The sequence below is a fragment of the Salvia miltiorrhiza genome, unplaced genomic scaffold (genome assembly GCF_028751815.1).
Source record: "Salvia miltiorrhiza cultivar Shanhuang (shh) unplaced genomic scaffold, IMPLAD_Smil_shh original_scaffold_464, whole genome shotgun sequence".
NCBI classification, from domain to species: domain Eukaryota; kingdom Viridiplantae; phylum Streptophyta; class Magnoliopsida; order Lamiales; family Lamiaceae; genus Salvia; species Salvia miltiorrhiza.
In genome coordinates this window covers 310,647-333,477 of record NW_026651555.1, presented here as the reverse complement: position 1 = coordinate 333,477, position 22,831 = coordinate 310,647, and the positions used below count along the sequence as shown (strand labels likewise).

Genomic DNA, 22,831 nt, shown 5'->3' with positions numbered 1-22,831 from the left:
TCAGTTATCATTGATTATCACTAAAAGATAAAAAAGATGAAATGATAAAACATGAATAATGGATTGAAATATAGAGTGATAGATCAACTTTTACAAAATTAACTTTATTATTTGTTGTCATGACACATGTTATATTTTAAATAAATTTATTTTGATCAACTTCTTAAATTGAAAATCACTAATAGAACCAACTAAGAAAATATATGACCTTAAAAAAAAATGAAAAGTCAACTCCATGCGGACCATATTCAAACAGAATCTGAGGGGTATACTCGTCAATATATAAATTTATCGAATAAACAAAAATTTACAATTAGTGAACCATTATTTTGTTTTATTTCCACAGCTAAACCCTAAAAACCTCGTCCCAACTTTTCAGTGAACTTTCGCCGCCGGCCACCTGCCCCGCCGCCGCACGCCGGTAGTCTCAAAGCTCAAACCTTCACATCAAGGCAAGCCATGTCAGCAAAATGGCGTGCCATACAGCACCGCCACAAATATACTTACAGCGCGGTGCTGTTCCCGCCGCACTTCACTGAGGCATTGAATCAAACACGTGATGGGTCCGCCTTCTTCGCTGAACTGAAGCACCTGATTTCACTCAACTCTACTTACGCCCAGCTCGAACACGTCAAGAAAGTCGCTGCAGCGTTTTCCACCTTGCTGTCCGACCGAAACGCCGAGGAAAACGCAGTTTCCTGCGCGGTGAAGTTGTATTTGGAGATTCTTTTCCTGGAGAACTCGCTGCCGTTGCATAGGACGCTAGCTTCTGCTCTGGCCAAGTGCAAGAACTATCGTAGTTTGATCGAGGATTGTTTCCGGCTGCTGTGCGAAGAGTATGGTGGTGGGAAAAGATTCTGTGTTTCAAGGGCAGCGCTGTCGATGATGAGCACCCCTAAATTGGGGTACGTGGTTCAAGTTGTGGAGCAATGTGCGGTTTTGGTGGCTTCGGATGTGATTTCGGGATTGCAGAGCATTGTTAAAGAAACGAATGAGTTATCGAGGCCTTCTCCGATCGTTATGGAGCAATGCCAGGAGGCGCTGTCGTGTATTTACTACTTGCTTCAGCGCTTCCCTGAAAAATTCCACCATGGCTTGAGTTTGAGTGATCAGAGTGTGATGGCGATGGCTTTTACCTGTGTTTTGAGCATTTTGAAGTCGGCCGCATTTTCAAGGGACTGCTTTGTGGCAGCTGGAGTGAGCTTCTGTGCAGCATTGCAGGTGTGTTTGAGTGCCGATGATCTTGGTGTCTTTATAATGCAAGGTATCTTTAATCAGCGTGGTATTCGAGATTGTGATGCCAGCCTTGATGCTGTGGTAGGGAAGATTCCATATAAGGGTGATTTGGTTGGTGTGATACATAGTTTTTCAACTCTCAGTAGACTTTGCTTGATAAGAGGAATTCTTACAGCAGTTTCAAGAACGGTTCTTGACACGCATTACATTGTGGGAAACGAGGGTTGTGTAGGATCGGGTGATGGTGTTTCCACAGTCAAGACAATACTTTATGATGCTATTTTGCCTGAATTATGTATCTATGCCGAAAATCCTAGAGATAGTCATTCCAATTTTCATGCACTAACTGTGATGCAAATATGTCTGCAGCAGATAAAAACATTACTACTAGGTGATAGTAATGGAGACACAGATAATTATGATCCGATTCCTGAGGAGATGGGGGCAAGGATATTGAAGATAGTTTGGAATAATTTGGAGGATCCTCTAAGTCAAACTGTAAAACAAGTTCATCTTATCTTTGATCTCTATTTAGACATACAATCTAGCCTTCATTGGGCGGAGGGCAGTGAAAACATCAAGATGTTCTTGAGGAAGATTGCTTCTGATCTTCTCTGTCTAGGACCACGTTGCAAGGGAAGATATGTTCCTTTAGCCTCCTTGACCAGGAGGTTGGGTGCTAAAGCTATTCTAGAAATGAATCCTGATTTGCTGTTCGAAACTGCAAAGGCTTACATTGATGATGATGTTTGCTGTGCTTCCACGACATTTCTTAAGTGTTTACTTGAGTGTTTAAGGGATGAATATTGGAGCAGTGATGGTGTTGAAAGTGGCTATACAAAATACAGAGGTCTCTGCTTGTTGCCATTTTTACAAGGACTTGCTTTTGGAGTCGCAAAGCTGCGCTCCAACTTGAATACTTATGCGTTGCCAGCCCTCCTTGAGCTGGATTTGGATAGCATATTCTCTATGCTCACATTAATAGGGATTAAGGGGGATGAGGGCCCGTTAGCTGCCTCTGCAGAAATCAGTTCTTCATATATGACTCTAGGACTTGAACAGAGAATTGCTGTTTTGGTATCATTACTCAAGGTATCTCGTGGACTTGCACTTATTGAAGGAGACATTGATTGGTATGAGGGTTCGACACTATCTCCTGAAGTTGCACTTCTTGATATGGAGAATAGTAATTTACACTGTGTTGTTCTAGTAAAGAGCATAGAGGTTAAAATCCCAGTTAAATGGCTTGTATTAGCTTTGACTCACATAGATGAGTCGCTTCGCATGGATGCAGCAGAAACTCTATTCTTAAATCCAAAGACGGCTAGTCTGCCTTCACCTTTGGAACTTAGCCTGATGAGAAGAGCTATACCTTTGAACATGAGATGTTGTTCTACTGCTTTCCAAATGAAGTGGAACAGCTTGTTCAGAAAGTTCTTTTCTCGTGTCCGAACAACGTTGGAGAGACAACTTAAGCTTGGAACTTGGAAGCCTCTTATTTCTGGAAGTTCAAAGGCAGAGGATTTATTTACAGGAGCTGAGGAAACCAAAATGCACAGGGCGGAGTATCTTTTCGATTTTACAAAGTGGTTCAGTCGATTTTTATTCTTTTCCTGCTATCCTTCTGCCCCGTATGAGAGAAAGACAATGGCTATGGAGCTTATACTGATAATGTCAAATGTTTGGCCTGTTGTTCCAACTTTGCGTGGAGATGAGGATGGATTTTGTTTTGAAAACAATCTGTATCCTTACAGTAAAGGTTATACTTCACCTGATTCAACCTTGCTGCTAGTTGGGTCGATTGTTGATAGTTGGGATAGATTGAGAGAGTGCTCGCTTCAAATTTTACTTTATTTTCCTACTCCACTTCCTGGCATTTGTAGTCCAGAATCTGTCCACCGGGCAGTTATATGGGCTAAAAAATTGATCTGTAGTCCACGTGTACGAGAAAGTGATGCTGGAGCTCTGACTCTGCGACTTCTATTTAGGAAGTATGTGTTGGATCTAAGCTGGATTGTCCAACCATCTTGTAATGTCGTCTCATTATGTTTGGAGGCTGAACGGCCGGATGGGGCGTATCAAATTTGCACCGCCAGCTCTCCTGTTGTAAGTTATATGACATCACTTATTGATTGGCTGCTTGCTGCTGTTGAGGATGCTGAGAAAAATCTTTCGGAAGCATGCAAGAATAGTTTTGTTCATGGTATATTGCTCGCTCTTCGCTACACATTTGAGGAACTGGATTGGAATTCTGATGTATTTCAGCATAGGAATGCTGAAATGAAGCATTTATTCGAAAGACTCTTGGAGTTGGTCAAGAGAATAACTTCCTTGGCCCTTTGGGTAGTCTCAGCTGATGCTTGGCACTTACCCGAGGACATGGAAGAAATGATGGATGATGAGGCATTTACTGTAGAGATTCCTGATGAGATTGATTCATCTGCCTCAGATTCTCAGATTGAGGTAAAAGACGCAAAAAGTGCAGAGGAAGAGGAAATCAAGCCCTCTGATCAGATTGTTATGGTTGGTTGCTGGCTTGCAATGAAAGAGGTAAACTCAACATTATTAGTTTCAATTATATTGCTTATGTAATGGAAGCTTCACATGACTATGAGAATGGTGCTTAGCCTTGCAAAATGCAAATAGATTTCACAGAGAATGAAGAGGCTCTTGTAAGAGAATTTTTGTCCTAACGATATTCAACTTATTTCTAGGTGAGCCTTCTCCTGGGAACAGTAATTAGAAAAATTCCTTTACCCACTTCAGATGAAATGAGGAAATCAATCTCTAATGCCGCTGATGAGTCCATTGTGCCATCTGATGCACTGCTCGATATACAACAACTTGAGACAATTGGCAGCCATTTCTTGGAAGTCCTTCTCAAAATGAAACATAATGGTGCCATTGATAAGACAAGGGCTGGGTTTACTGCTCTTTGTAACCGCTTGCTTTGCTCAAACGACCCTAGGTAATTTGTTGAGATTCTTCTATTTACTGATGGAAATGAGTCATGCTCATATCATAATTTTTTCTGTGCATTTATATGAATGCTCAATTTTCTCCTTGCAAGACTTAGTATTTCGATTCTTCTGCTCTCTCTATTTAAATGTAACGACAATGAGATATTACTCCATCCATGCATACACATGCAAACCAACACGAGAGTGTAACCGATACCTGAAGTATTTGTTGAAAGTGAGCTTTGGAGAGGCTTTATTTATTTATTTATATTATTGATCCACTTTTACAATTCATTATAACTTGGGAAATTTGAATGGCAATAACATGTGCTGATTCTACTGCTGCTTCATGTGTAGACTATGCCAATTGACAGAGTCTTGGATGGAGCGATTGATGGAAAGAACTGTTGCTAAGGGACAGACAGTGGATGACCTCTTAAGAAGAAGTGCGGGTATACCTGCAGCATTCATTGCATTTTTCCTCTCAGAGCCTGAGGGAGCACCAAAAAGACTACTGCCAAGGGCCCTACGGTGGCTAATAGATGTAGTTCAGAACTCTTTAGCCGATCAACTGAAAGCCAAGAGCTTTGATGGTGACTCTTGCAGTGGGTTCATGTTGAAGTCAAGCGAGGCAAATGGTAGCCCTCCAGCTTCTGTTACAAATGGCAATATAGAAATGTCAAAGTTTCGGGATGAGGGTGTTGTTCCGACTGTGCATGCTTTCAATGTTCTTAGGGCAACTTTTAATGACACAAACCTGGCAACTGATACATCAGGTTTCTCTGCTGAGGCATTGATAATCTCAATACGTTCCTTTTCTTCTCCATATTGGGAGGTCCGCAACAGTGCTTGTCTTTCATATACTGCTTTGGTACGTCGGATGATTGGATTTCTCAATGTACAGAAAAGAGAATCTGCAAGGCGAGCTTTAACTGGGCTTGAGTTTTTCCATAGGTAAGAATTCCTTTATCACAATTCTAATTTTGCATTTCTTTTTCGAAATTTCGTTGGGGTGGGTAAATGTGTAATAACTGCTACACCAGGTACTATTACTCCTTAGTTTGGATGTTATATAAATCTAACAATTGATACTTGAATGTGAATATGTTATCAAATTCAAATATAATTGACATTTGAGAATGTGGCTTATGTTATTTGACTAATTTTTTGTCTTTGACTGAAGGTATCCTACATTGCATTCATTCTTACTCAATGAGCTGAATGTAGCTACTGAATTACTTTCAGAAGGCTCATCAGATGAGTTGGGATCCAACCTGAAAAATGTTGTACATCCAAGCTTATGTCCGATGCTGATTTTCTTGTCTCGGCTCAAACCTTCTCCAATTTCAAGTGAAACAGGAGATACTTTGGAACCTTTCCTTTTGATGCCATTCATCAGGAGGTGTTCATTCCAAAGCAACCTCCGGATTCGTGTACTTGCAGCAAGAGCCTTAACAGGTCTAGTTGCCAACGAGAAACTGCAGACCGTGGTGCTTAATATTGCCTCAGAGCTGCCTCGTGAGAGAAGCCGCAATTCATCCAGTAATGGGACGACCTGTTCTTTCAATTCGATTCATGGAATGTTATTGCAGCTGAACTCTCTGCTTGATACCAACTGTAGAAACTTATCCGATCCCTCTAAAAAGGATACTATTCTCCATGAATTGGTTCAAATCTTAGCAACACGCTCGTGGATTGGGAGACCAAGACAGTGCCCCTGCCCCATTCTCAATGGCTGCATGGTAAAGCTACTTGACAACATGCTCAGTATTGCGGTAACCTGCGAAGCGAGCAAAAGTGCTGATACCATTTGGAACCTCCTCTGGGAGTTGTCTTCAGAATGTTTAGATCTAGAACCTGCTGGTTGCCCGTTGTCCTTCGACCCAACTATTCAAGAACTCCGCAAGCAAGCTGCGACTTCCTACTTCAATTGTATTTTCGCTACATCTAAAGATATTGCTGAAGATGAAATTGTGGTCAGACGAACTCGGTCCTCACCTGCTACTAGTTTGTCAAGAGCAGTTGGAACCTATAGCAGATTTCAGGAAAGGCTGGTTCGCTCCATGTCGGATGCATCCTATGAAGTGCGAATTGCCTCGTTGAAGTGGCTTTTCTTGTTCCTAAAGAGAGGGGAATGTACAGGTAATACTTGTGGGGATCAGTTCTATTGCGAGGCTCTGAAAATGTGCTTGACTAATATCAATCTTCAAGATATCCTCGTGAGGCTTCTGATTTCAGAGAGACATCATAAATGTGTGTATTATCTTCTCAAAATTCTTTACACTTGGAACTCACTTGAATTTCAAGACAACCAACCTAGCCCAGAACCGAGGTTCATCCGTGATATGGACCGCCGTTCAATATTCCAGCTATGGAACGATTTGGTTTCCTTGTTCAAGATCACAAGGCACGCGAAGACTCGACAAGCACTCATCTGCTTCTTGGGAATGTGTGCCAAGAGAATTTCCAGCTTATGTATGAGCTTCATTTCTTCTGAAGTAGAGATGCAGAGTGATGAAAGCAGAGCATTTTCTGATTTCTATGATGCATTGAGTTACTTTGTGGATCTGATTGAGCAAAACAGTGATGCATCAGAGCCCGTTACCATGCGGAAGGCGGCTGCAGAGTCAATGATAGCTTCTGGAATGCTGAATCATGCTGCGCCCCTTGGTTATTTGATCTACAGCTGCCCAATCTCTGATGGTTTCGTCTCTTCTCGTTCTAAACCAGAAGAGGCTATCAAGTTGTACGCTCGTAGAGTCCTCAATCTATGGTTGGCATGCATAAGGCTTCTGGAGGATGAAGACGTTGGCCTCAGGAAAAGGCTTGCTTTGGATGTGCAGAAGTCTTTCCCCTCTCGAGAGCCCACCAAAGATTTCCAACCCGCTGCAGGCACGAGCCAAGTCGAGAAAGTGATAGAATCGTGCTTTGAGCATCTCTCGACAGTCTTTGGCCACTGGATCGATTATCTGGACTATCTCTGCTGCTGGGTTATGAACATCGCGAACCACACCAGCTACGTCTCATCAGGAGGAGACCTTGTGAGACGCGTCTTTGACAAGGAGATCGACAACCATCATGAAGAGAAGCTCTTGATATGTCAGCTGTGCTGTTCTCAGTTGGAAACTGTTCCAGTTTCAAGGATCGAGAGCGGGGCGAGGGATCTTCTGCAGAGATGGAGAAGCAGATTCTTCCAACAGCTGATGGCATTCATCGATGACCGTGTCGGGAGAAGCCAGAGTGATGATTGGATTGGTGGAGTTGGCAATCACAAAGATGCATTTCTACCACTCTATGCAAATTTGGCTGCATTTTATGCTCTGTCAAACTGCATATTGAAAGAGGAAGATGAGAGCAGCCGTCGGCGTATGCTTGGCGACGTTTCTGCTCTTGGAGAGGCGATGAAGCCATTTCTTTGCAACCCTTTGATCTCTAACCTTTATTTGATAGTTGTGAAGTCCCATGAGAAATATTTGGGTGAAACTGAAACTGCAGAAAACTTGAACCAGAAATGGAGAGAGAATTATTCCATGTGGGGTGAATTCAATCCTTATTTTTTATTAGCTTAGGGTGGGAAAAAAAAAACATGATTTTTGTAGCATAAATGTACTCGCTGCCTGATTTTGATAATGATACTTATTTACAAGGTTTTTGTTCCATTTACTAGTCTAGCAAAATGCATCAAATCTTTTGCTCAGTTAATTTCTTATTGCTTACAATAAATTTTTGTTTTATCTCATGCACTAAAGTTTGATTTGATTAGGTTATCTCATGCACTAAAGTTTGATTTGATTAGGTTAGACTATGTTTATCAACTACTCGAATCAATTTAACTTTTTAATAAAAAGAATTAAGTATCAATTTCTCCCCAATGTTGAGACTCTTATCGTCTTTAACACTCTAACGTCAGGGTTGACGCTGTTTACTATCTCAACGTGACTGTTAAAATGCGGGGAGCCATTTGCTTCAGTTTTGACACGTCCGTATTTTAATGCCACGTTGAGATAGTAAACAGCGTCAACTGATAGTAAACAATGATAGGGGTGTCAACATTGAGGGAAAAAATGATACTTAACCCTAATAAAAAAGTCATTTTTCTCTCTTTTACTTTTACCTACACAATTTATAATCTAATTTAATTTTACAACTATATACTTAATATTATTAATGACCCACTCCAACTTTACTATTTTTTCATCATTTATTGTTGTATTTTTTTTAATAACAAAATGTCAAGTGATATTTATCCATTTGATAAAGGAGATTGTTAGATGAGTTGGTGTGCGTCGTTCTTATACAATCGGTTAAAATATTTGATCTTTTTTTCATCAAGTCTTGTGTCTTATTTTAATGATCCGTTGGTATGATTGTTAATAAAAATAGTATTAGAGGATCAAACTCCATAACAATGGTATCAACGATTTCAACTAAATTACAGAATCTCAATTTTTTTTCGATTTGAATTAGTTAATTTTTAGTGGTGTTGTGGTTGATGTAATAAACCTCTCCGAATAATAATGGATTGCAGAAAACAATCAAGAAATCTTGGTTTTATTCGACGTAAAACTGATTAAAGCTTCCAACCACAAAGCTATATATATAAAAGCATGCATAAGCCATCCATATCCATTTCTTCCTTCCTTCCTTCACGAAACCCTACAAATACCAAAAAAAAAAAAGTGGTTGGAAGAAAATATTAAAACGTAAACGCAAAAACTTGCGTGCGGCCGGCCGTATAACATGTGGTCGGTTTGAAAGTTTACATTTCTTCATAATAATGTTTACTTTTATTCATAAAAACTTTTACTTTTAGTTATTTTCACTCATTAATACTTATATTCTTAACTATTTGATCAAGTAATCATTGTCGTATAAAAAGTAATTATTGTTACGATGAAATATAATATTTCTAAAGTATTACATTTATTCACGATAAGTGTTACTCTTATTCAGGAGAAGTACTTGTACTATTACATAAGTATACATTTGTGCGAACAAATATATATCTTATGCTTATTAAAAGTAACTAGCCGCATGCAAGACCAACCCAAACGTAAATATTCGTGAGTAGGATTGTTACGATGGTAAACAAATCAAACTATTCCTAAATTATTCATAGCTTGGCTTAAAAAAAATTCGTTTGAAGAAGTTCAATAAATAAATAAATTTAATTTAAATTATGTAGTATTTGGCTTATTAACTTGTATTGAATCTCTAATTCACTCTGTTTGTTATAATAAAATAATTAATATATTTATTATCTTAAAATAATTTATTTATTTTTAAAAAATGATCAATATCTATACTATATTAAAAAGAGGGTTCTCAATTTCAAATTGATTTCAATGTAGGGGTGTAAATTTGGGTTGCGGGTATCGGGTATACCCTCACCCGCCCCGATACCTGCGCGGGCCGATACCCGCAAAATCAAGAAAGATGGTCGGGTGCGGGTATTGCTTTCCCAAAAACCGCGGGTATCGGGTGCCCTTAGGATACCCGCATTCTCGCATGTATTTTTTTAATTAAATAAATAAATTTTTATAATTATTAATTAATTTTTAGGAAATATGAAAATAACTCCCTAAGCCCTAGACTAGTCAATCCTAATTTTTAGGAAATATGAAAATAATTTGTCAGTTGTTTTATTATTATTTCTTCGTCACATGTTTTATGGATAATCGATGAAATAGAGAGGATATTTTCAAATTTATTTCTAAAATGAAGGATAAAATATCCGGGGGTAAAGAGGGTACACTCATATTGCGGGACAAGAATATCCTCCAGCGGGACAAAAAAAACACCCCGCAAAATTAAAAACAATCAAGAACTTGCGGGAAATGAGGGTACCCTCGTACCCGCAACGGATGCCCGCTGCGGGTATTCGAGTACCCACAGCATGTAGGCGGGACAGGTGAGAGTGGGGGTTTCAGACGATTTTGTTCTACGGGTACCCGAATTTACACCCCTATTTCAATGGCAATTTTGAAAATATCTTTAATATGAAGATTATGAATTAAAATATCTATGAACAACCCCACTATTTCTCACTCACATTCTCACATATCTAATTAAAGTATTTAAGCCCACTAACTCATGAAAGGTTTATTTACAATTCTATAATCTATCAAAATGTTTATTTTCTTTTTCTTTAACTTTTTATTCTTTATTTTATTTCTTTCTAAAAGTATGGAATTCGCTTAATTATAATATATTTAATATGTATATCAAATTAAAGATCATGATCAGAGCTTTAATTTGATATATTTTATGTAAATATTTTATTTGAAATATAAAAGTTATATTTATTTAAAGATTAAAATTTAGAAAAAAAACTCTCTCCTCTATCATCTTTTTTTAAATAAATCTATTTTTAATGATTTTTTATTTTTAACTTATTTTTTGTCTTTACATAATACTCTCTCCGTCCACCAAAGATATGCCACTTTACTTTCGACACAAGTTTTAATAAAATGTGAGTGAAGTTGGTATTGGAGTAAGAGTCCCACTTTAAATGTGAGTGAAATGGTGTGGACCCTACTACTAAAAATAGATGTGGCATATTTTTTGTGGACGGACGAAAAAAGAAATTGTTGCATATTTTTGGTGGACGGAGGAAGTATCAATTTTTATTATTGTGAATTCTTTTTTATTTTTTTGTTTTTCAATATTCAAATACTATAACATATCTAATTAATTAAAATTAATTTGTACTCCCTCCGTCCACGAAAGAACTTCCTATCTTTCCTTTTTGGGATGTCCACAAAAGAACTTCCTACCTATTTTTAGACTATACCCCACCACTTATAATCCTCTTACTTTTCACTTTTCACAACTCCCAATATTAATTACTACCTCTGTCTCAGCTTTTAGTATCCAACTTTTCTTTTTTAGTCGTCCCACATTTTAGTATCAATTTCTATTTTTGGTAAAAGTAAGTGGGGCCCTTAGCCCACTTTAATTATTTTAACTCTCACATAAAATGTGGGACCCTTATTCCACTCACAACACATCAATCACTTTATTAAAACCCGTGCCGTTCTCAATTGGATACCAAAAGCCGGGACGGAGGGAGTATAACACTTTTTCACCACTCCCAATACACTCAACTATCTTTTATCCACTCTCAATACACTCAACAATATTTTTTCTTAAAATCTGTGCCACTCCCTCCTAGAAAGTTCTTTCATGGACGGAGGGAGTATTATATTTATAAATATGATATTGAGTTGATATCAATTTTATATAAATTTAAAAATATAAAAATATTTTTCGTGCATTGCACGAGGTGCAAATGCTAATTTTGAATATAAATATAAATTTAGAAAGTTTGTAAATATTTGATTAAACTCGTGAGTCTCAAAGTTTTCAATAAACAAAATTTGAAATTCAACTCGATATTAAACAAATTAAACTTGAGGACACTATTTCTTTTTGTTCGGCTCGGTTCGATTACACATGTATTCACAGTTATATAAAACCACTAAAAGTCGCTATCACGAAAAGCGACTCTATCTTTACTTACACTGAGATTGTGTTCCTCAACTCCTGCGCGCTGCGTTCTCTCTCTCTGCAACCACTCAATCAATCAACAAAGCTCCATTTCCAACTAAATTCTCTCTTTGTTTCTTCACTTCCCACAAATATCAAACATAAACAAAATGCAAGCAATAATCATTTGCAGCACTTCGACGATTCCGCCTCTCAAATCCCTCACATTGACCTCCAATCTCTTCTCCGGCAAACACCTCCCGTTTCTCGGCCGCCGCAAGCTCTGCTGCGACGTCGTATCTCGTCTCCCCGTTCCTCCTGCTCCCCGGTAAACTCACACATTCACATAATTGCTCAAATTTTTTTTTTTTCCGTCTCTTCAAATCAGTCGTTTCTTGCAGTAGCGACGAGAAAAACCACCTTGAAGTCGTCCAGCAAAATTTCCTGCCGGAAAATTTCCCCCAAACGACGCGCCGAACCTTTTTTGCCCGCTTGCTGATGTGTTGTAGCTATGGCTATCTTCTTTCCTCAAGGTACTGTCCAGGTTCGCACCTACCCCAGTTTCCTTTCTATAAAATCTTTATACATTTTTTCAAGACTATTTTTATATTTATTGCAAATTATGAGGTTGTATTGTATGATAAGGCTTCGAATGTAGTATGCTAGGTGTGACATTGAGAAAACCTAATTCAGAATTATGTTTAGATAAGAAATATTGATTTAGGATATTTATATATTTTACAGAAGCATTTGCATTGGGAGATCCATCAGTGACAGTTGAACAAGTGACACCTACTGTTTTCCCTGCTGGGGCACTTTTCCCATCCGAGGTTGATTTTTTCTTTGATGATTCAGTTTTATTTGATCTTTTTCTTTCATTTAATTTTGTCTTTCTAATTAGCTATTTGTACATTTTCAAACTTTCCATGGCAGGTGAATTGATGTGTGTATACTTGGCAGGAAAGAATTGTCAAACTTTTTGAGAAGAATACTTATTCTGTTGTCAACATATTTGACGTAACTTTGCGGCCGCAGCTTAATATTACTGGCGTGGTCGAGGTGAGACATTTCTTCGCCTCTGATATAGCTCGACACTTCACCACAACTACAACGTTGCTGTGTCATGTATTTACCTATTTGTAACAGAGAAAGTGGTTGTGAATGTCTAGGTTCCTGAAGGAAATGGTTCAGGAGTTGTCTGGGATGATCAGGGTCATATTGTGACAAATTATCATGGTATGCATGTTTGTTGCTCAAACAAGTTATTAGATATTATGATGTTTCCATTTTGGTTTAGCCGTTCATGAAGTTTCTAGCTATATGCAACCGTTGGTATATGACAGACTACATTCTAGAATTTTTGTTGCTGTTTTGTTATTTTGACTAATAGCCAAGTGATACTCTAATATCTCTCTAAAGTCACTAACCGAGTGTGAATAGAACAGATTGTTGTACTTTTTGATTAAATTTCTCTGTTTCTCAAGCTTTAGCTCTTGATGTTTAGATTGGATTTGATTGACAGTATTTTTTCATTGATCAGTTATCGGAAATTCTCTTTCAAGAAAGCCTAGCACAGGTCAAGTTGTTGCTCGTGTTAATATCCTCGCTTCTGAAGGGTAAAATCAAAATAGTTTCCTGGATTTCTATTTACAGCCATTCCAATGCTTTTATTTTTTTGGAATTGTCTCTTGCTGATTTCCCCTTCATTTTCTTCATTTTTTTCTCATGAAGAATACAGAAGAACTTTGAGGGTAAGTTAATTGGTGCTGATCGTGCAAAGGATCTTGCTGTATTGAAGGTTAATCTTCTATCTGAGTTTGCTACTTTTTGTTATGGAGCTTTCCCAGTTTATCTATTCTATTCTATTCTACTTTCTTGGACTGCTCCCACAGTAATTTACTACTGCTTGAATTAACTTGGAACTTTGACACCACCTACTAATGCTAGTTAATGCTATTCATGATCAAATGCTCGAAATCACTTGCTCTTGGAACAAAATTTCAGCTACATGCATACTCAAAGTATCTAGACTGTTTCTCATGTGCAAGCTCCAGAAAACGGGAACCTTCTGCAGGAGTTATGATTATGAACTGATATGAAGTAAAAATCATAGCTGGTTTACAAGTGCTAGTGATAGTGATACTACTTTCGTATCAGGTTGAAGCTCCAAAGGAGCTGTTGAGGCCTATTAATGTTGGTTCGTCACTGTCTCTTAAAGTGGGTCAGCAGTGCTTAGCAATTGGAAATCCGTTTGGCTTTGATCACACCCTCACAGCTGGCGTCATTAGTGGTTTGAACAGAGACATAAACAGTCAAACTGGAGTTACCATAGGTGGAGGTATTCAGACCGATGCTGCTATCAATCCTGGAAACAGGTTTTAGTTTTAAACATTGATGTTCAGATTTAGCATAACTACTTTTTTTTGGAATCAATCTCCTATTTTCTGTGATGTACAGTGGTGGTCCTTTATTGGATTCTAAAGGAAATTTGATTGGGATCAACACTGCAATATTTACTCAGACAGGTGAGTTCTATCCACTCTCCTTTCACTCAATTGGCATTTTTGAAATCTGAATGAGGTAAGTTGAGACGACATATATGTTTGATTATTCTTGGAATCGGGATACGTTTGTCTCGCCCATTCATTTTTCTACATTACACAATAGGTACGTCCGCTGGTGTTGGCTTTGCGATCCCTTCATCAACTGTGGTCAAGATAGTCCCTCAGCTGATCCAGTTTGGTAAAGTATGTCTTTGCTTTTGAATATTCAATAAAAAAAATTATTAGCAGTTTGTTACACCCGTTTATTTATGCATGGAATTATCATTTTCTTATCTAATTGGTTGGAATGATCATGTATTTCAGGTTGTTCGAGCTGGTTTGAATGTTGAAATTGCACCTGATCTTATTGCAAACCAACTCAATGTTCGAAAGGGGGCTCTAATTTTGCAGGTACTCTCTTATGTCCCTCAATTTCCCAGCCCGTACTAATGGTGCTAATATTTTGAACTCAACCAAGAGGAAATCAATGATATCACCATTTCTGCAATGCTTTAGGTTCCCAAAGATAGTTTAGCAGCTAAGGCCGGGCTTCTACCAACCACAAGAGGTTTCGCTGGTAATATAGTACTCGGTGATATAATCCTGGCTGTGAATGACAAACCCGTAAGCCCCTTCTTGCTTCATTCACTTATTGATTCCTTTCATGTACTAGTAATGAATGATATCTGCATCTCAAATCAAGACTTACTAAACATACTTCAAATTGATTCTTTCCCTAGAAAAAGCCTCATATGTTACTTCTTGCATTCAAAAGCGACCTGTGCTATACAGTATTCGTATTTGCTAAATTCTTGTGCCGGTTGGCGTTGTGATGATTTGGGTACAGATAAAGAACAGGGGAGAATTATTCAAAACATTGGATGAGTATAATTTAGGGGAAAAAGTAGTGCTAAAAATCCAGAGAGGCAATGACAACTTGGAGGTGCCCTTTGTTTTGGAGGAAACTAAGGAATGATTTGGGCCCTTAATCTTCTTCACTACAGCAAACCCATTGTTGGTGGAGTTAGCATTTTCCATTTTTAATTTGTGTTTTTTTTTTCTTTTCTTGTATTTGTTGAGTATATAATTGCATTCTTGGTAAATACTTGCACTCCCTTTTGATCTGAAATTAGAATTTGATGTTCGAATTATGGCTTTGCTTTTGTTGGGACTTTGAGCATGTGAAGCCTATATAATTGGACTGATGCATATGTTTCTTCAGGAAAAAATACCATATTTTGTCACAATGTTTAATCTCTTTTTTAATATTACACTTTTTAAGCTTCTTAAGGGTTTGCATATTGATACATCGATTTTTGATCTTAGACATTAATCACTCCACCATTAGACCAATTCAAGCATATATGAATTTTTAATAGTGAGCTTGTTACTCCACCAAGATCATTGGGCTATAATCAATTAGTTTTACTTGGGTCGTCCGATAGTATTCGGAATTGGGCTTTCCAGTGGGCCATTGTTTGGTTCACTAATGTGTTCATCACTAAGCATTAGACATCATGTATGAAAAGAATTAGTTCAAATAAAAAATAATAATTTGAGAAGGTTAGTCTTCTTAATTAAGAAAAAATTTTGGATTAATGTCGTACGTAAGCAGTTAAACAGTCTATGTCTCCAATTAAGACAACGACTCCACAATTGGATTGCTAGGCGTGAATGTGATATTGCCCATCATTTATTCTCAAATAATATAAATTATTTAGTATATTTGTAGAGGAAGTGAGCACCATGTTAAGCGACAAATTTGGGGCCTTACCTTTCATACAAATCTATATCCTTAATTTAACAATTTCGTGTTTTATATCATCAATAACGAGTGTTAAAATTTTTCTCAAGAAAAAAAAAAACGATAGTTTTAATACAATAAAATGTAAATAGAATATATCGTGTGATCTATCAATGCAGTTAAGTTATTTGATAAAAAGTAAATCATATGCACAACACAATATTATCTTTAAAAAATATAAATGAAATGAACCTGACATAAGAAAAAAAAATTGAACAGATGATGATGACTAGCCTTTTTTTTCCCCTCTTTCATTTGGGTAAATGTGAAACGAAAGTAAGATTTATGATGTTGTTCACATTTAATATCAAATATGATATGATTATTCGTCTTTCCTTTTTCTCAATAATGTTTATAAATCAGTCATTAGGTCTGAACATAATCAAGATTGATTAGATGATATTGACTAATTAGGGACAGGTGATAAAGACTAAATGAGATTATGAAATTTACTTTCTACACTAAGAGAGAGAGAGAGAGTTGAATGATGCCACGCATACATTATTTACAAATAGAATTGTATAATTTTTTTCGTTTTGTTTTTTTAGGGCAATCAAATTGTATCACTGTCATTGCGTAATCCAAATCTAATTTAGAAATCAGGAACCATTTGTTTCCAAGATCCCATCAGCAGTTAATTATGATTAAGTCATTAATATTGTTAATTAGATCCCAAATTCAATATTTTGCCTCAAATCCAATCAACTAATCAGGGTTGGCTAAGCCACTTATATATTCTTCATTATTCTGTTTCATTTTTTTAGATTTTATCTAATGTCAATATTTAACATTGATTTGGCTTAAGTACAATTGTCGACTTCCATCTCAACTTTTTTATTGTCTTTTCCTCGTTTATTCTAACACTAAATCAAACTTTCACATTAGAGCGTTCATCATACTAATCTATGATTTACGTGATTAAATCATTTTTTAAACCTTGACTTGCAGATTTAAACAATACTAGCTCGAGTTTTAAATTTTACAAACTCAAATTCTTGTTTACTTGCAGATTTAAACAAGACTAGTTCGAGTTTTAAATTTTACAAACTCAAATTCTTGTTTTGAAGAATCCGGTTTTAACTGGGTCATCTTTAATTTCAAATTTTATTTCCAACATCTTTAATTTCAAATTTTATTTCTAACTTAGGTTTATCCAGAAACACTTAATTAATCTCGATTGCTTACAATCACGATAATTAGACTTGCTAGTGGTACTAACCTTGCTCAATATGATATGGAATGAAAGCAAAAATGATTAATATTTTAATGCTAATTAAGTTTTTTTTTTTTTGGTTGGCTGCTAATTAGTAAGTATTATGATGTGTATGTTCATTAATCATGGAAAATGAATCTTAAAGAACGAACCAAATTATAGTGTGTGATGTGCGAGAGGTTGTTTTCTTTTTCAAATTAAAGATTTAAATTTAATTTAAGAAACCAATCTATACTATATTAAAACAGCAGTTTGCAATTAGAAATTGATTTCAAATCAATTTGAAATTGATTTGAATGGCAATTTTGATAATACTTTTAATATGAAGGTTAAAAAAATTATTAACACCACTAACTCATTTCACACGTTCACACTAATTCAACAAAATATATTAATTACTTAGAAAACACTATTCAAATATATTTATTCAATTTGATTTTCTTTTAAATTCATCAACTTTAATTTATAAAAAAATATTCAATATGGATGTTAAATTAAAGATAATGACGATATCTTTAATTTGATGTAAAAATTATAAAAAATAAATTTAAAACCAATAAGTTATTATAGTTTAAAGTCACCAAATTATTTTTTTCTCTCTCCTCTCTCTTCTCTCCTCTATCATCTCCTCTCTCATTTCTCATTTTTTTAAAATTCACGGTTCTTTCATTCCTTTTTCCATATTTTTTTATTTTATTTTTTATGTTTTTACTATAAATCAGTATTTTTTATATTTTACTATTTATATTTTTATTATATCATTTTAATGCAATTACAATGATGAAACTTATATTTGTTCATTTTAGAAATCTTTAGCTTAAAAATATTTTTTTAAAGGTCAACTTTATATTAATATAAATTTGTAGATAAATAACTAATATATAGTATATCTTAAAAATCGAATTTTTAAGCTTCAAAATTACTCATTGGAAAATCAGTAATTAGAGAACCATTATCGATTTTCTTTAAAAATAAAAAATAAAAGTAAATTGAAGAGTTTAATTTTTTAGTAGCACATTTATTTAAATTTACTGAAATTGTATACATTTTATTTTGGAAAATGAACGACACATATCTCATGTTAAACCCTTTATTTTTTCACTTTCCAATTGAAAAAAAAAATGTATACATTGTAACTTTATTTTAAAATTTGAGCATAAACAAAATGACCTCATAAATATGCATTCGAAAACTATATTAAACTACAGTTATACTATATGTAAATAAATAGTTTTGTACATCTTAGAATATTATATGATCCATAATGATACTCATTATCATCTATACTTGCTTTTGATATTTCATAATTTATTTATTTATAAATTTATACACATTATCAATTAAATCAATTAATTGCTATTTCAATAATTGAAAATTCGAATGTTTTCAGATTGATATTTTTATTGAGATTATATTGTGAATAATTTATTTGTTATTGAGATCATTTATGTTTATATTTACTTATATATATATATATATATATATATATATTATGTTTAACATTTTTATTTATTTATTTAAATTATCGTTCAATTTCGATGATGGTCGTGCATCGCACGAGCGGGCACATACTAGTATATACTTAATTTTGGAATTATTAGTGATTGGCTAATTTGGATCGATCAAGGAAAAATGTGATTCGGTATGTAAAATAATTTGAGATGACATATTCCAAAATCACTATATCACCAAACCAAAATTTATCAATGTTTGAATAAATTCATGTCCAGACATTCTAGAGCACAGCCACTAAGTCAATTATTTTTGTTACATGGACTAGTTATATCCACATGGAACGTTTGTAATTAAACATCAAATCTCCATATGTATAAGTTAAAATTTTCCTACTAATCTAAAAAATAATAATTAAAAAAAAAAACATCCACACCCTTCCTTTGGTTCAATTAACAATTACAACATGAACTTTCCTCCTTCTCAATTTCATTAATTAGCTTTTAGAATTTTTTTTCAATTCAAGCAAGTTTTTTGAGGTGAGTTTTATATTCTTGTCAGTTAACGTAATATTTTTTTTACCATTTAATTAATATGACAACAACATATAAATATATGTTTTTGCTAAAACGAACATATAAGTATATGTTATTTTCATAAAAATATATTTGTATATTTATTTCCAACATACAATATCCCATTTTTTAAGCTTAGAAAAGGTGTAACCGTGTAAGGTATTAATTAAGTGTTAATCTATACAAATATAAAAAGTGTCTTGGGCACAAAATATAGATTGCCTATTATATACTTATTACATATTTAATTTTGAGGGTACTTGTGAAAATTATATATTGTATATTTAAAAGAATATATTAATTCATTAGATATTAATTAAATTACTTATAAAAATATAGTATTAATTAATTATATTACGTTGTCTAAAATCTATTAATATATATCTGAAATTCTATTTAGAATCTTGAAATAGATAAATATCCTATAAAATCTATCTACTTAATTACATAAATGGAAAAGTTTTGGACCTAAGGATTTTATTAATTTAGATATATTAACATATATATATTGATAAATTAATAATTTAAAATAGATACAAACAAATGAAAGATAATATTTAAATTAAATAAATTCATGTATCTATGAATTCATTGTAACTAATATTACTGAATATCATAATGATGATAAAGTTGAAGATGATTCAACAATAAGTTCATATAAGTTACCATAATATTTATAATTGTTATATTTTAATTATTATTAATTTATAATATTAACAAGACCTAAGACCTATATATTTATAAAGGGGTTCTCTAAAAAATTATTTTATTACTTTATCAAATAAATTTATTAGTTTATAGAGTTTATTAATTTAATTGAGTATTATTGTAAAGAGGTTTTACAATAGATATAAAATCAAATAGACCCAATTGCTAATTAAAAATTTAAATATAATAAATATCATATTTATATTTTTTATTTTATAAATAAAATAATATTGATTATGCATACAATGTAGGCTCTTTTTGCTAATATCTCTAAATAACCTATTTGATATTTGACTCATTAATTAATCTATTGAGAAAGTTTGAAATGCAACCAAAAACTAAACTCAAAGTTCGTTCATTATTATGTAATTAACCGTTTATTTTATTCGAAATAACTTGATATGAAACTTCACTCGGATTAGAATTACTCATATTTTCCAAATCAAAACTAATGAAGGTTTTTCTTATCACATTTACACATTACACAATGCAAAATGCATTAACCAAATGTTGTTTTGGGAACTTAGCACGAAATTGATGCACAAGCCTAGATATTCATATTAGAATAGAAAGGGGTGAAAATCGAAATTCACATAAATGGAGGAGATGAATGTAACTTAGGTGGTAAGAAATTGACTGAATATTATTTAGTTTGCACGCATGAATTGGGAAAGCCAAGGAACAGCCCCACAAATGGTAAAAACAGACAAAAAAAAATCTTAAATTTTTAAACAAGAACAAAATTTTTGGGGAATTTCACCTTGGCCCCTTTCAAATTTGACTTCAGATTTCTTGCCGCCATTTATTCGCTTGTTCGCTTTTAGCCAAATACGACTCGTAAACTCATAAAAATAATCACACATAAATTATACTTCCTTCGTTCCAATAAAAACGGTGCGCTTTTTTTCGACACATAATTTAAGAAGAATAAGATTGTAGAGTAAAAGTGTGTGAAGCCACGTTGTTTGTAGTGTAAAATTATTATTAAAAAAGGAAATGCACCATTTTCATTGAGACGGCTCAAAAAGAATACGCACCGCTTTCGTTGAGATGAAGGGAGTACTACTATATTTTGAATTAATGACAGTTTTTTGTAATTTAATTTGTAAAATAAGTACACTAAATAATTGCAAAATCTCGAGAATTCTGCAGCTTTAGTGTGGTTGTGCACTTGTGCTTCTACAATTTTTTATACTTTAATTTTATAATTATACAATAAAATACACAAAGGACACAACATAAAGAAATTATACGGAGATTTATTGCAATATTCAATATTAGTATTATACTCCATTTGTACACGAAATGAGTACTCATATTTCTTTTTTCGTCCGTCCATAAAATGAGTACCTATTTCCCCTTTTAACAAGTGTACTCTTCACAACCCTATAATTAATACACCCTTATGTTATTCATACTACACTAATATATTTTTTAAAATCCGTGACGTCCATAAATGAGTACTCATTTTGTGAACGGAGGGAGTATTTTTTTGAAAAGTAATACAGAACTACAAAGTGTATGTTCCGTTTATAAATCATTTCTGTGACAGTGAGAACCTTTGTCCAATTAATTTACGAGTCAATGGCATATACATTCTTGATTCTTGCCAATTTCCACAAATATGGCCCTTAAATTCAATCAAACAACAAGATCCACAAAGAAGCTTCTTTATCTACTGATTAATGTTAATCTGTCTTTTATACAATATTTTGTTAGATAATAGTAAGTTTTTTTTTTTTGGTTATTACATAAGATTCCACTTTTAGTCAAGCAGTCAACGCTAGTAGTTCAACTGCTTATTTCTTGAAGTTTGGTTAGCAATATAATGGGTTTTTTTTCCCATTAAAGGCAAATGATGCCACTTAGGCAATAATTAATACTGTTTGCCTAACCATAATCAGCAAGTATACTTAAGCATGCAAACATCGAACTTTCACAACTTCGCCTTCAAATTTGATGTTTTTGTATCCGGAAGCGACGTTCAATAGTTAATTATGTCACTATAGTTATATCGTACTTATAAAAAATTAAACGCAAAAACTTGCGTAAAAATGTCTATAAATGTTTTAGTATTAATTTATTATTAATTATATATTACTCCATTCGTCCCAATAGTAACGTCTCATTTTCCTTTTTGAGACGTCCCATACAAATGTCACATTTCATTTTTGGCAAGATATTCTCTCTCTCTCTATACCTAATATTTAAATAATTTTCATCAACACACTTTGTTTACTTTTTACACATTTCTTAATCTCTGTGCCGAAAAGTTATGGGACACTACTATTGGGACGGAGGGAGTAATAAATTCTATAATTGGTCATTTCAATTTGGATCTATTAATTTATAATCAAGGTTTATTAGTAATTAAAATTTATTAATTATATAATTAGAATTTAATTCGGGTGGATACACCATATATATGAAAATATGGGAGTGTGCTTCAAAATATGGTTATGATTATGTATAGTTCTATATTTGCACGGTAAATGCAGAAAAAATCTCTCGTGTATAGGGAATTTTCTTCGAAGTTATATACTTCCTCCGTCCCAACTTTTTGTATCCACTTTTAGTAGTATTTACTACTAAAAGTGGATACAAAAAGTTGGGACGGAGGGAGTATAATTTTCAAGCGATATCTTAAAGATTCTATAAAAGGAAAATTAATATGTGCTTGTTGGGAGCTTAAATCCCATGGTAATTAGAATATATGTACATGGATCAAAATCTCAAGAGACCACAAATTTTCTAATCAAGTTAAAACCCATTAAATGGAAATTCATAATATACACCCTCTTAGGGTTGCAAAGTAAAAATGGATTGGAATAAGAGATTATGAGTTCGAACGT

The 22,831-nt window shown here is 34.2% G+C and overlaps 2 protein-coding genes across 6 annotated transcripts; both read left to right on the top strand.

The window, feature by feature from the left end:
- Window positions 1-310: 310 nt before the first annotated feature.
- Window positions 311-7,855, top strand: LOC131004863 (uncharacterized). Its single transcript, XM_057931616.1, has 4 exons — window positions 311-3,786; window positions 3,951-4,204; window positions 4,554-5,150; window positions 5,380-7,855. The coding sequence occupies exons 1-4, from the start codon at window positions 460-462 to the stop codon at window positions 7,763-7,765; spliced, it is 6,564 nt and encodes a 2,187-aa protein (XP_057787599.1). The 5' UTR covers window positions 311-459; the 3' UTR covers window positions 7,766-7,855.
- A 3,860-nt stretch (window positions 7,856-11,715) lies between these two features.
- Window positions 11,716-15,378, top strand: LOC131004861 (protease Do-like 8, chloroplastic). Of its 5 annotated transcripts, none has more exons than XM_057931613.1 (13): window positions 11,716-12,012; window positions 12,086-12,228; window positions 12,429-12,514; window positions 12,645-12,743; window positions 12,854-12,920; window positions 13,225-13,300; window positions 13,416-13,482; window positions 13,842-14,059; window positions 14,142-14,209; window positions 14,352-14,431; window positions 14,552-14,638; window positions 14,744-14,851; window positions 15,075-15,378. In XM_057931613.1, the coding sequence occupies exons 1-13, from the start codon at window positions 11,855-11,857 to the stop codon at window positions 15,201-15,203; spliced, it is 1,386 nt and encodes a 461-aa protein (XP_057787596.1). In that variant the 5' UTR covers window positions 11,716-11,854; the 3' UTR covers window positions 15,204-15,378. The 5 variants fall into 5 exon arrangements, with proteins under 5 accessions (XP_057787596.1, XP_057787597.1, XP_057787595.1 ...); XM_057931614.1 differs by having other exon boundaries at window positions 11,722-12,012; window positions 12,089-12,228; XM_057931612.1 differs by having other exon boundaries at window positions 11,722-12,012; window positions 12,089-12,228; window positions 14,744-15,378.
- Window positions 15,379-22,831: the final 7,453 nt, after the last annotated feature.